This window comes from Alligator mississippiensis, chromosome 5 (assembly GCF_030867095.1).
Source record: "Alligator mississippiensis isolate rAllMis1 chromosome 5, rAllMis1, whole genome shotgun sequence".
Taxonomy (NCBI): Eukaryota; Metazoa; Chordata; order Crocodylia; family Alligatoridae; genus Alligator; species Alligator mississippiensis.
This window is the reverse complement of record NC_081828.1, coordinates 69,241,026-69,256,154: the sequence shown is the minus strand read 5'-3', so window position 1 is coordinate 69,256,154 and position 15,129 is coordinate 69,241,026. Positions and strand designations below refer to the sequence as shown.

General features: G+C 44.0%; 1 protein-coding gene across 1 annotated transcript in view; it reads right to left on the bottom strand.

The window, feature by feature from the left end:
- VAV3 (vav guanine nucleotide exchange factor 3) overlaps positions 1–15,129 on the bottom strand; it is a 318,958-nt gene that overhangs the window by 248,801 nt on the left and 55,028 nt on the right. The window contains exon 2 of the mRNA XM_019479355.2: positions 3,250–3,366. Within this exon, the coding sequence (XP_019334900.1) occupies positions 3,250–3,366 (117 nt within the window). The remainder of the gene's footprint in view (positions 1–3,249; positions 3,367–15,129) is intronic.

The following is a 15,129-nucleotide window of genomic DNA, read 5'->3' as shown; positions in this document are numbered from 1 at the left end:
ATTTTTTTCTAGCACTTCACTTTCATAAAGGTCTCAAATTCACCATCTGCTTCAGGACACTGAGTATGTCCCCAAGCATTTACTGAGCTTAGTTAGAACACCAGTCAACCTTATCCACCAACAGAGAGAGCAGACAGCAACTTCCTGTCATGTATGCCAAGTTTTCATTCAAGCATGCAGTGGAGACAGATAAACTGCAGAGTGATTTTACAGCTGAAAGGATGCCCAGCATACATAGACATTGCAATGGCTGCACCAACTTAATAATTCAACTTAGCAGCATTGCCTCTGCACAAACAGCTGTTGTTGTTCAGAGTTGGTTTCATTAAAAATCCCACCTGCATCTGTCTTTCAAATTTGTCACTGCAATCTTACCTTTCTTGGAAAATGCTTGGGTAACAAGCAGAACTGACTCAAACCCTAAGAAACAGGTCAAGATCAGGGGATCTATGTTTACATGCATACACAAAAGGAATTGCTGATTTTTCAGGCACTGCCAGAACCTTGACACTGAAATGGGCAAATTTAGTAGCGACACAAAATCACATTCTTATGTGCTGTGTTTCTAAGCTGTATTCCTAGCATGTGTTGATCATTATGGTAAATAATGACAAAGTGCTAAGAGGAAAGAAAAAACTGAATACAGCATTAGGGCCATGCGAGGATTCGGACAGAGCTTCGGATCTGGAGAAGCTTTGGACGCTTCGGGGTCTGAAGTAGCACATCCAGGTCGAAGCACTGGCCTCGTTAGGCTTCCCTAAGCGGTTCAGAGCCACCTCGGCGCCACCTCCAAGATCCGGCCATAAAATATAATGGGGAAACAATATAATACCTATAACTTTGTTGTTTTTTGTCCAATTTTGATGAAATGTTCTTGGGTAGTAGAATCTGCAGAGCGGATGAACCCTGCCAAGTTTCAGGAAGATCAGTGCTGGGATTTTGGGGCAACTGTACCCCAAATTCTTGAAAGCAAAACTCCTGTCACATCTATGTGTTACAACACAGGGGGGTCAAAACTGCAGGGGTGGTAGCTCTTACTGAGGCCACAAAGCCTGCCAAGTTTCAAGAAGATTGGTGCAGGGGTTTGGGGGGAACTGCCCCTCAAGCTGCGGACAAGCAAAACTTGTGCCATAGATGCTGTGAGACTGACTGCGTCCATCTTGGGGCGGGGAGGGGAGACCCTACTGCAGGCCTGGCTGCTAAGCTACTGGCTCCCAGTTACCAATGAATCAATCATGAGTCACTCAGGGACCAGATCAATACACAGGACCTAGCTACCACATAACGACTTAACAAGCATCAATTAGCACCTACAAAACCAGGCTAAGGAGAGGAAAGAATCAATACAGAAAATCAACTGCCCCAAGACAGAGACAGTCTTGGCAAGAGTTTTGCCTGTCGGCAGCTAGGGGTGCAGGGTCCCAGAACCCCCCTGCACTGATCTCCTTGACAGCTGGCAGGCGTCACAGCAGGGGCCACCACCCCTGCAGCCATCACTCCGCTGTGCCTTAACACACGCAGTGTCACCCATGGCACGAGTTTTGCTTGTCTGCAGCTTGAGGTGCAGTTCCCCCCAAACCCCTGCACCTATCTCCTTGAAATGTGGCAGGCTTTGTGACCGCAGTAAGAGCTACCAGTCCTGCAGTTTTGACCCCCATGTGGTGTAACACACAGCCGTGACATGAGTTTGGCTTTCAAGAATTTGGGGTACAGTTCCCCCCAAGCCCCTGCACTGATCTTCTTGAAGCTTGGCAGGTTTCATGCTCTCAGCAGAGGCTACCATCCCTGCAAGTTTCATCCAAATTGGACAAAAAACAAAGTTATAGCTATTTAATTGATTCCCCCATTATATCCTATGGCTGGATCTCCGAGGCAGCTCCGAAGCTTCGGCCGGGTCAAGGCGGAAACCTGATCCGGAGCTCCAGATCGGATCGCAGCCATTTGAAGTGGCCCAGATCCAAAGCCAGATTGGATCGCTGCTGACTTGCACAGGCCTATACAGCATCATTTCTTAATTATTTCAATATGGCAAAAATTCACAAAAGAACTAAGAGACAGAATTCCTTGTTTTGTCAGTCTTTATACATATAGGATTTGAAAACTGCACAAGAAATCAAAAGTAGTTGGGTATTATGATAAACAATATCTACTAAAATATTTTAGCCATCAAGATCAGGCAGCCTATTTTTCATTTATGCTACAGTCCTTTTTCATCGTTTTGGCCGAGTAAAGGGGCCTTAGTACAAGCAAATGTGGACTGATTCTAGAGAGTGCAGCATATATGTAGTTAATGGAAATAGGGTCTCTCCAGATGTTACAGATGAACTTATATTTGAGACTTATTTTTTTTCAAGTTTGGAATACTTTTAATACTACTAGCATGATAATTCAGATAATTTTAGGCTCTTTTCTAACAATATAGGAGAATGTTGCACTGTGAGACAAAGGGGAAACCAAAAATGTGCTGAATAAATGCTAAAAATGACAAAGGTTAGACAAGTATGTAGGAGGCTGTGAACAATACCCTAGAACAAGCCAGCTTTTGCACACAGAGTAACTAATCATAGGTTTACAGAGGAGAGTATACAGGTCTTCATCATTTAAAATAGTCAACAATAACCAACCAACATTTGCATCTCAGTTTCACAGCAGTAAAAAACATGGTACTTAGAAAACTTCTCACTTGTTAAAAACAAGATGGGAGTTGAGGGATTTAAATCTTAAAATGATTTAAAACAAAAGAAAGACATCAAATATGGTTTGCTTACAGGGTGCAAGTTAGCGCTAAACAATTTAGACTCCATGCCCAAAGCTATATAGCTGCATTGGCATGCTAACATAGCTATACTGCTTCTGGGATCCAAGCTAGAAAGCTGGATCATGGCACTTCGTTGTGAGAAATGCCCATATTTCCAAACTAGACAGACCTGCAACCTCTAGTTTCCCCTTTCCACCCACTCAACCACACTAATTTTTCCATATCTCCCATTTGCCCCCTCTCCTTTCTATCCATGACCACCCATTCTCTACCCTGTTCCTTTCCTGAATCAAATTTTTGTTCTTCCACCTCCCAACTCTCACTTTCCATCTCTTATGTCCTATACATTAACCATCTATTCTTGGTGTTCTAGTCCCCATCTTCTTCTACTGAAGCCCCTTCATTTGGTCACAACTGTCTATAAGGGTGCCTTTGCTCCTCAAACATCAGGACATACATGCTAGCTAGAAAGTAACTTAAAGGAAGCTTACCTTTCCAAAGTCTCGCACATCAAATAAATCAAATGCTTCAAAAAGTTCGCTTTTCTTCATCCCAAATATCTCACAGCATGCTGAAAGGAAGGTCCTTATATTCTTCAAGCAGAGAAACTAAAGGAGGAGGGAAAAAAACACTGTAAGTTTGCAGTTAACACTGTAGTATACTTTGTTGTTCATCCTTATTTTAACAGTAGCATATCTATATAATTAAAAACAGTTAGCATTGCCATTAAATTATGATTTTCAACTGGTTTTTAATTCAGCCACAAAAAAATCTTTCAGACTAAACCGTGATAGCTGAAGTCTAAGCAAAGGAATTTGGTTAAGCCTAATTTGCTTCAGTTCATTTTATTACCCTTTCTCTTTGAAAACATATGTCAAATTTATAAATGGCTTTCCTTTAAAAATAAAGACAAACATAGATCACTAGCCTATAATAATGGACCAAATACTTCCAATACTAAAACAAAGATTACCACAAGAGAGCTCATTATCTAATTTAGAAAAAAGTCAATTTGCACATTTAAGTATTTTTATTAAAAACAGTTGCAAGTCTAGTTGCAGAGATTTATTGTACATCTATGCAATGCATTAATACATTAAAGATATCACAACTACATAATGTCAATATGGACCATGATTATACCTAGAGGGATTATGCAATTATGATTTTACAGTAGCTTTTGCATAACTAAAAACCATTTCACAATTTATCAAGTAGAAAATAAGTTGCATAGAACCATACTGACTTTAGGTATGGATCAGTCTTTATTTGCATTGAACACAGCTCTGCCTACTGAATTTTTTTGCTTCTCAATTATATTTGCTGAGGAGGTGCATTGATCCCTGAGAGTAGAAAGCTCACTTTCAAAACTCCATTAGTCTTCATATACATACTGAACTGTCTTGTCTTCATGTTCTATACCTGCACACAGGGATGTGCACATGCGCATGTTTGCACACACGCACACCCACTTTAAGATCATCGGGTGGTAGTGGACTCTTAGAATCACAGAAAAGCAGGACTGAAAGGGACCCTCAAAGGTCATCTAGTCCAACCCCCTGCCTGAGGAAGGATCATCCCTATCCACAGCCCATACCAATCTGACCATAGGGTAAAATTCCTTCCTGATCCTAAATATAGCAAGTTATCTGACCCTAAGCAAAGAAGCAAGACCCTGCCCCTCCCATATCCAGGAAGCTCTAGGTTTCAGTCCCAGAAGAAACTCAATCTAAAACCCCAAACTTGGCTGCAGCCAGCAACCGATGCTTCTGAGGGAGGCAAAAAAAACACAAAACAAAAAAAATTATGTCAAAAAAAATTTACAGAAACCACGGTATATTATTTGCCTCAGGAAATTTACGCTTTTCAAAGCAACACACAGTGTAAAGGGAGATGAAATGGAATAAAAGCGGCTTTATCGTGCTACGTGAAGAGGATTAACTAATTCTTCCTCCCCCATATCACGTAACTATAGTATATGAAGGAAAGTGGTTTGGGGTTGCATTGAAATGTAAAGTCTATGACTTCAGCTGATTCACACAAAGGTAACCAATAAATAAATCTAATACTTTATTCTCATAGCTTTTTAAGCTACAGCCACCAGATGTATTCAATAAAGCATGCACTGTTTTTAAAGGTGTACTGACAAAGTCGTCATACCCACTGACTTATGCCTCATTGAAGATTGGCTGGGTGGATCATTTAATTTTTTAAAACAGAGAAAAGTATATATTTTTAATTAACCTCTTTACACTAGCAGACTCTCTCACTGACTGAAGCTCAATTAAACAAATTGCTTTAAAATGAACTGATGAAAGAAGAGAGGGGAGATGTTATGAACCTAACATTTGATCCCAATTGCTCAAACGGTTTGAAAACTTTTAGTGAAATCAGAGAATAAGCTTTAACTGAGCCCCACCACATCTACTTCAATGTTATCCCTATTTATTGCCACAAAATCTTTTCTGCAGATCTAGGGATATTCCCTCATAATGTCATCTGAAGGTGACAGCATAAGTCAGGTAGCCATCTAAGAAGAATCTCAGGTGAAAGGAGAGAGCTAATGTAAACAGCATGTTGATGCTAGGTGGGTTTTGAGCAAAAACATTGTTTAGGCTATGTGCAACAGGAAGACGACAATTGCTAATGTCATACCAAATCTATATATAAAGGTTGTCACTTTGTTTATACTCCCATTTTAAGAGGGTATTTCTAAAAACATAGATTCATAGATGCTAGGGTCGGAAGGGACCTCATTAGATCATCGAGTCCGACCCCCTGCACAGGCAGGAAAGAGTGCTGGGTTCAGATGACCCCAGCCAGATGCCTATCCAACCTCCTCTTGAAGACCCTCAGGGTAGGGGAGAGCACCACCTCCCTTGGCAGCCCGTTCCAGACCTTGGCCACTCTAACCGTGAAGAAGTTCTTCCTAATATCTAGTCTAAATCTGCTCTCTGCTAGCTTCTGGCCATTATTTCTTGTAACCCCCGGGGGCGCCTTGGTGAATAAAACCTCACCAATTCCCTTCTGTGCCCCCGTGATGAACTTATAGGCAGCCACAAGGTCGCCTCTCAACCTTCTCTTGCGGAGGCTGAAGAGGTCCAGGTGCCCCAGTCTCTCCTCATAGGGCTTGGCCTGCAAGCCCTTAACCATATGAGTGGCCCTTCTCTGGACCCTCTCCAGGTTATCCACATCCCTCTTGAAGTGTGGCGCCCAAAACTGCACGCAGTATTCCAACTGTGGTCTGACCAGCGTCTGATAGAGAGGAAGTATCACCTCCTTGGATCTGTTCGTCATGCATCTGCTGATGCACGATAAAGTGCCATTAGCTTTTCTGATGTCTTCGTCACACTGCCGACTCATGTTCATCTTGGAGTCCACTAGGACTCCAAGATCCCTTTCCGCTTCCATTCCACCAAGCAGGTCATTCCCTAGGCAGTAGGTGTGCTGGACATTTTTCCTCCCTAGGTGCAACACTTTGCATTTCTCCTTGTTGAATTGCATTCTGTTGTTTTCTGCCCATATGTCCATCCTGTCCAGGTCTGCTTGTAGTTGTTCCCTGCCCTCCGGCATGTCCACTTCTCCCCACAGTTTTGTGTCATCCGCAAACTTGGACAGAGTACATTTCACTTCCTCATCCAAGTCGCTGATGAAGATATTGAAGAGTATCGGTCCAAGGACCGAGCCCTGCAGGACCCCACTGCCCACACCCTTCCAGGTTGATACCGACCCATCCACTTTGACTCTCTGGGTGCGACCCTCTAGGCAATTTGCCACCCACCGGACCGTGTAGTCATCCAAGTCACAGCCTCTTAACTTGTTCACCAGTATGGGGTGGGATACCGTATCGAAGGCCTTCCTGAAGTCTAAGTATACGACATCAACCCCTACTCCTGCGTCCAGACGTTTTGTAACCTGGTCATAAAAAGAGACTAGATTAGTCAGGCATGATCTACCTGCTACGAACTTGTGCTGGTTTCCCCTCAGCATAATTTGTCTTGCCGGGCTCTCGCAAATGTGAGCCTTTATAATTTTTTCAAAGACTTTGCCTAGGATGGAGGTGAGACTGACTGGCCTATAGTTGCCCAGGTCCTCCTTCCTCCCCTTCTTGAAAATGGGGACCACGTTGGCCCTTTTCCAGTCCTCCAGGACTTGGCCCGTGCACCACGAGCATTCAAATATTACCACCAGTGGCTGTGCAATGACATCAGCCAGTGCCTTCAGTACCCCCGGATGGAGCTCATCCGGGTCTGCCGACTTAAAGGCATCCAGTTCCTCCAAGTGACTCTGCACCATCTCAGAGTCTACGCATGGCAGTCTGGTGCCTTGCTGCTGCCTCTCTACAATCCCAGTGAGAGCCTTGTCCTGCCCCTCACTTTGGAACACTGAGGCAAAGAACTCATTGAGGAGTTCAGCCTTGTCCCCCCTGTCTGTCACCAATTGCTTTTGCCCATTTAGTAGGGGTCCTATTCCACCCTGGGCCTTCCTTTTACTTCCTATATATCTAAAAAACAATTTATTGTTGTCCTTTACTTGGGATGCCATCCTCAGCTCCATGGTAGCTTTGGCCTGTCTAACTGCCTCCCTACAAGTGCGAGCAGAGGAGGTATACTCCTCTTTGGTAATCGCTCCCCTTTTCCACTTTTTATATGCTCCCCTTTTAGTCTGCAGGCTGCCCTGGGGTTTCTCTGGTCAGCCAAGGAAGCCTCCTGGCCCCTTTCCCTCTTTTTCCTCGCATCGGGATCATCTCCCTCTGTGCCCGAAGGATCATTTCCTTAAGGCACAGCCACCCTTCCTGGGCTCCCATCTCTTCAAAATTCCTACTCTGCAGTGCATCCTTGACTAATCACCTGAGTTCACTGAAATCAGCTTTCCTAAAGTCTAGCACTTTCACCCTACTAGTTACCTTACCCACTCGCCATCTTATGGTGAATTCTATTATTTGGTGATCACTGTCCCCCAGGTGACTACCAATCTGTAGGTCCCCTACCATATCATCCCCCGTTGCCAATACCAGGTCCAGTAAGGCATTCCCCCTAGTGGGATGTGTACCTCCTGCGTCAGGTGGAGGTCCTGTACTCAGGATAGGAATGTGCGTGAACGGTGGGACTTTGCTGTCTGTGTCTCCCAGCAGGCGTCTGGGTAGTTTAGGTCCCCCATGACTACCACCTCCTTAGTTTTTATGGTCTCTGAGAGCTGCCTCAGGAGCCCCGAGTCTAGTTCTTCCCCTTGGTGTGGGGGTCTGTAGCAGACCCCTACCACCAAATCCCTTTCTCCTTGCCCCCCATGTAACCTAACCCACAATCCTTCTACTTCCTCATCCTTCGATTCTGTCTTGATAAGGGTTGATGTATATTGCTCATTGACATAGAGCGCAACTCCTCCCCCTTTCTTCCCCACCCTGTCCTTTCTGTACAGCCTATAAACCTCAATATGCACCGCCCAGTCATGGGATGAATCCCACCAGGTCTCTGTTAGCCCCACTAAGTCATAGGTGTTTAGTGCAAGCAGGAGCGCTAGTTCGTCCTGCTTGTTCCCCATGCTCCTAGCATTAGTATATAGGCACTTGAGCCCTGCGACTGGTGCCTTTTTTGCCCCCAGCTCCGATTCCCAAAGGGTCCCTTATTGCTTACTATAACATGGATTTAGGTTGCAAATGCTAAGTCTAAAATAGTTGTATTTGAATCAGTAAGTTTTGTACCATCTCCAAAAATGGGATTAAACATGCATTAAGGGCCATGCTTCCATTCTAAGAGACACCTCATCAAAAAGATATTCCTAATTCATCTCCAACATTTAAAAGTAAAAGACCTTCTGCAGAAAATAGAACAGCCAGTAAAGACAAATTTTAAAGGGAACGCTGTGATATTAGCACCCTGGGTAACACTCTTGTGATGTTTTCGGGATTATAAGGACTGAATTGCACAGAATTACATAGAAAATACAAATAAAATGGTATTAAATAATCATACTCATTTGACTGCATCCAGTTTTGAAGTACCATTAGTAGTGGAAATTATAAGCAAAATTCTTTATAATGTTCTTAACAGGATTATTCTTTTTTTTTTTTTTTAAATACACAATAATTAATGTAAGTATTCTAGTAAAGGGTAATTATTGGGTACCAAGTTTGACATAATTATAATAATCTAATATTCTATAGCATTGTAACAACACAGCATTTCTATTAACTCTCGTGCACAAACATGAAACCAAGAATTAAGCATGTCACCATTTGTCAAGCCTGCCTCTACTTGAAAAGGGATCACATCATCAGTTACAGAAAGCAAAGCAATTCCTTTAAAATAACAGGCCTCCTTGACAGTATCATTAAAACACCCATTTAGACGAAGGCACGCTTAGCAAGTAAAATTTCAGGTTTAATATTGATACTATTGAATTGTTCTTTCTAACAGATGGAAAGATTGTTCTCTGAACTGTTTAAACTAACCATAGTAGCAACTTCAATGTAATCTGAAAAATACTTTAAAAAAAAATGTACCATATTTCCACAATCCTAAAATAAGATCTCTTTCTCCACATTTAACAGGGGGAGGCAGAGACTAGGGAGGGAGTGAAAGGGGGCAGGAGGGGGAGCAGAGGCAGAGAGGGAAGGGGGCTGGAAAATCAAGCTAGGGGGCAGGCAGGGAGGGCAGGAATAAACAGGGGGTAAGCTGCTTGAGCCCTCCCCCCCCCCCCAACCACCACCACCACCCACACACTGCCTAGCCCCCTGGAGCAGTACAGGGGGTGAATTAAATATAATCCTCCAATAATTAGTTCTATACATGGAAAATTATATTTTTAAGCTTCTGATCTTCCTGAAGAGAGAAGAGGCAGTGCCAGAAGATGAGAGCATAAGTCTGTTACATACTTCTTGAGGGACAAGATGTAATAAGTATTAGAAGACAGAAGTGAGAATTTTGGGATCACCTGTATCAGATAATGAATGTTTATCCAAAAAAGGCCTCCTGAAGTTTCAAATATTTGGCTCTTATAATGTTTATCCTTTGCCCAAAACACCAAAAAGGGTCAAAACATTATTTAAATAAACACAATAAAAGTCTTAAAATTCAGGATCTAACCCAATAAGAATGGAAAGAGGATAGGAAAAGTGAGAAGGTAAATACAGGTCCAAAAAAGATAGAAGGCAATCAGGTTGATCAGGCATGACTTGCCCCAGTGAATCCATGCTGACTGTTCCTAATCACCTTTTTCTCCGCCAAGAATCCACTGCTAAGCACTTGGAGGAGAAGAAGGTAATTAGGAACAGTCAGCTGGGATTCACCAGGAACAAGTCATGCCTGACCAACCTGGTTGCCTTCTATGATGAGGTGACTAGCTCCGTGGATGTAGGGAGACTGGGGGATGTGGTGTACTTTGATTTTAGCAAGGCTTTCGATATGATCTTCCACAACATTCTCACAGACAAGCTAAGGGAGTACGGGCTGGACAAATGGACTGTAAGGTAGATAGAAAACTGGCTGGGGCACTGGGCTCGGAGGGTAGTAATCAATGGCTCAATGTCTAGTTGGTAGCTGGTATCAAGTACCCCAGGGATTGGTTCTGGGGCTGGTTTTGTTCAATGTCTTCTTCAACAACCTGGAAGATGGCATAAAGTTCACCCTCAGAGTTTGCAGATGACACCAAGCTGGGGGGGGGGGGGGGGGGAGGGAGTGTACTAGATATGCTGGACAGTAGGGCTAGGATTCAGAGTGACTGGGCCAAAAGGAAACTCATGAAGTTCAATAAGGACAAATGTAAAGTCCTGCACTTAATACAGAACAGTCCCATGCACCAGTACAGGCTGGGAGCTGACTGGCTGGGCAGCAGCTCTGCAGAAAAGGATCTGGGGATTACAGTGAACAATAAACTGAGTATGAGCCAGCAGTGTGCCCTTGTTGCTAAGAAGACTAATGGCATACTGGGCTTCATTGTAATGTGTGTTGCCAGTACATAAAGGGAAGTGATTATTCCCTTCTATTCAGCATTGGTGAGGCCACATCTGGAATACTGTGTTCAGTTTTGGACCCCCACTACAGAAGGATGTGGACACATTGGAGAGTCCAGCAGAGAGCAACAAAAATGGTTTGGGAGCGGGGGCACATGATTTATGAGGACAGGCTGAGGGAACTGGGCTTATTCAGTCTAGAGAAGACTGAGAGGGGGTTTAATAGCAGCCTTCAACTACCAGCGGAGGGGGGGGGTGGCAAAAGAGGATAGAACTAGACTGTTCTCAGTGGTGGCAGATGACAAAACAAGAAGCAATGGTCTCAAGTTGAAGCAAGGGAAGTTTAGGTTAGACATTAGGAAAAAAAAATTCTCACTAGGAGGGTAATAAAACAACACTGGAACAGGTTACCCAGAAAGGCAGCGGAATCTCCATCCTTGGAGGTTTTCAAGACCTGGCTAGACAAAGCTTTGGCTGGGATGATCTAGTTGGGGCTGGTCCTGCTTTGAGCAGGTGGGGTGGACTAGATAACTGCCTGAGGTCCCTTCCCCTTCGAACGCTCGTGGCGCACGGGCCAAGTCCCGGAGGACTGGAAAAGGACTAACGTGGTCCCCATTTTCAAAAAGGGGAGGAAGGAGGACCCAGGCAACTATAGGCCAGTCAGTCTCACCTCCATCCTTGGCAAAGTCTTTGAAAAAATTATCAAGGCTCACATTTGTGAGAGCCCAGCAGGGCAAATTATGCTGAGGGGAAACCAGCACGGGTTTGTGGTGGGCAGATCATGCCTGACCAATCTAGTCTCTTTCTATGACCAGGTTACGAAACGCATGGACACAGGAGGAAGGGTGGATGTCGTATACTTAGACTTCAGGAAGGCCTTCGATACGGTATCCCACCCCATACTGGTGAACAAGTTAAGAGGCTGTGACATGGATGACTACACAGTCCGGTGGGTGGCGAATTGGCTAGAGGACCGCACCCAGAGAGTCGTGGTGGATGGGTCAGTCTCGACCTGGAAGGGTGTGGGCAGTGGGGTCCCGCAGGGCTCGGTCCTTGGACCGATACTCTTTAATGTCTTCATCAGTGACTTGGACGAGGGAGTCAAATGTACTCTGTCCAAGTTTGCAGATGACACAAAGCTATGGGGAGAAGTGGACACGCCGGAGGGCAGGGAACAGCTGCAGGCAGACCTGGATAGGTTGGACAAGTGGGCAGAAAACAACAGGATGCAGTTCAACAAGGAGAAATGCAAAGTGCTGCACCTAGGGAGGAAAAATGTCCAGCACACCTACAGCCTAGGGAATGACCTGCTGGGTGGCACAGAGGTGGAAAGGGATCTTGGAGTCCTAGTGGACTCCAAGATGAACATGAGCCGGCAGTGTGACGAAGCCATCAGAAAAGCCAATGGCACTTTATCGTGCATCAGCAGATGCATGACGAATAGGTCCAAGGAGGTGATACTTCCCCTCTATCGGGCGCTGGTCAGACCGCAGTTGGAGTACTTCGTGCAATTCTGGGCACCACACTTCAAGAAGGATGCGGATAACCTGGAGAGGGTCCAGAGAAGGGCAACTCATATGGTCAAGGGCCTGCAGACCAAGCCCTACGAGGAGAGACTAGAGAAACTGGACCTTTTCAGCCTCCGCAAGAGAAGGTTGAGAGGTGACCTTGTGGCTGCCTTTAAGTTCATCACGGGGGCGCAGAAGGGAATTGGTGAGTATTTATTCACCAAGGCACCCCCGGGGGTTACAAGAAACAATGGCCACAAGCTAGCAGAGAGCAGATTTAGATTGGACATTAGGAAAAACTTCTTCACAGTTCGAGTGGCCAAGGTCTGGAACGGGCTCCCAAGGGAGGTGGTGCTCTCCCCTACCCTGGGGGTCTTCAAGAGGAGGTTAGATGAGTATCTAGCTGGGGTCATCTAGACCCAGCACTCTTTCCTGCTTATGCAGGGGGTCGGACTCAATGATCTATTGAGGTCCCTTCCGACCCTAACATCTATGAATCTGTGAATCTATGAACCCTAATTTTCTATGATTTCTATGATATATTTAAGGCCTCTGGCAGATGTTAAAATAATGGCATGATTGGGCTCTGAAGTTTATGCCCCATCCCCCAAATCATATGTTTTGCTACATCAGTCTTGCATGACAGGACATGAAATGTTTGGGGTACAGCATAAAATTCCTCAGATCCTAACTGCACTGCTGCAGAATTGCAGGTGATTGTTGGCACCAGTCCCAGACCATACCAGGTCTGATTCTAGACCTGAGATTATTCTGGCCCCTACCAATAATCAGGCAACAAAAGAGCCAGAAACTAGCTGAATGCATGCCATGCTGTAGTTTATGGTGCAGTTAACACTTTAATCGGGCCATAAACATAGTATCTGGGAATGCCCAAAATTCTGCCTGGGGACAGATCTAGTTGCTTCTTAAACATGGAGAAAGATGACCTGAAACCAATAATATGCTATATATTGCTCTGATCCTGTAATACCTTTGTTCTCTCTCCAATATACTATATTTACTCAAAACCAACAAAAAAGTCCCTCATATTAGATTCTAGTACAAGGGGGGTGGGGGAATGGGGGGCATGGAAGAGGTTGTTGCAGCAGGTCCAACCCTGATTCGGAGTCAGATATGCTGTCTGCCCCAGCTCACCCATCTGCCCTCCCACCCTATTGCCTTTTATTCCAATTAACAATGACCTAATTGTAAAATGTTAACGGCCAGATTCTGCCTGACTTCTATACAGGAATGCTGTGGAGAAAGGTGAAGGGCACCTTGATCATCATGATGCACATGTAACGTTCAAGCAGAATTGCTGTCCTGTTCCAGTCTCATGGGAATGCTCAGCATGACAAGAGAAGGTAGAATCATGGCTCTGCAACCCTCCCCCTCCAACCCCTGCTGAGGTGGGTGGTCACAAAAGAAGCAATGAACTACAGATGACCTTGAGCAAACCTTCTGCTGCAGTGTGACTTCATGTTTCCCATGCTTTACTGTACACCTAATGGGCACAAACAACCCTCAATCTTACAGATTAGTCTTCATGTGGACTACAATTTGAAACAGATGGGATAAAAGGCCATTTGTTTTCCATCAAATCAAACAGATGAAAAATTATCAATGAATTAACCACAGTGATATCACATTCCAATAACTTAACAGCTCCTTTGACATAATCTCAGATACATGAGGTTTGCAAAAGTTTAATTAAAGCATTTCATTCAACTGCATTCACAGTGTGCTGACACAAAGCAGCCTAGCAACAGTTTTATACAGTCATTCCAGTTCCAAAGACACTTGCCATATCGCATCTCAATTTTTAAAGCTCACCAGGATGAAAAGACGACTCTCATTATAGTGTTAATAGAAACCGTATGTATGGAAGAGTCTCATAAAAGGTCTATTACTGTATTTATTCAACAATTTCAACACTAAAATAGTGGGGAAAAATTTTTTAATACAGGTTAATTTTGTTGAATTTTTCAGTCCTGTAATCTACTGATTTTAACAGTTACTGCATCTCTTTTCTAAAGTCTCTCTCTCTAAGATTCTCTAAGCATTTCAAGAACTACAACCAACAGTTAAGCACTACAACCAATATGCAGACACATCAACCTAACTGGTGGGGTGGTGGGAATATATCTAGGACTCTGTGGGAAGCCCTTACACCTATGAAAACTGGAATTTGCCTGACATGCTCACTCTGCAGGAAACTTGATTTTAAAAGCATTTATTCAAATGGGAAAAAAACAGTTTGCACTGCTTCTCCTTGACTTAGGAAAGCAGATGTCTTTCGTGACATCGCTAAGTGAGGGCCAATACAGCATCAAATAATTGAATAATACTGACTAAAAGAGTAATCAACATGGTTTACACTACCCAACTGTACAGGAAAAGCATGTTGTTTTCTACCTGCAGCGTTCGTCACTTGCCACAAAAAGGAGTATTTCTTTGATGCTCATTCAACATGGCATAACCTGATGTGCACTGACAAGGAAACACACACAAAAAAGTTTCCAGCAAGCACTGAATAGCAGCAGCTAATTAGCCACAAAAAGCATAGGCAGCACTTGATAGCTGCCTGTGGGGAAGAGATTTCTCTACACCACGTCTGCAATGGAATGAAAGCTAAAATTTAAAAACAAAAAAAGTTGCAGTTCCTCCGTGTATATAATCTTAAAAGATATTTCTCAGAAAATGCACTTAACTGCTGAAGATCCAAGTAGAGGTTGTCTATTCTTTACAGATTCTATTCAGTATCTTTACCCACAGACTTAAAGAAACATTTTTAGTCTTTTTCCACAAATCAAAAAAGGGGATGGGGGAAAGGGATGCATGGTCCCATTTGCCTTTACGCACCACTATGGCTGCTGGTTCTGGGTCTGAATTTTAGGATCCCCACAGTGACT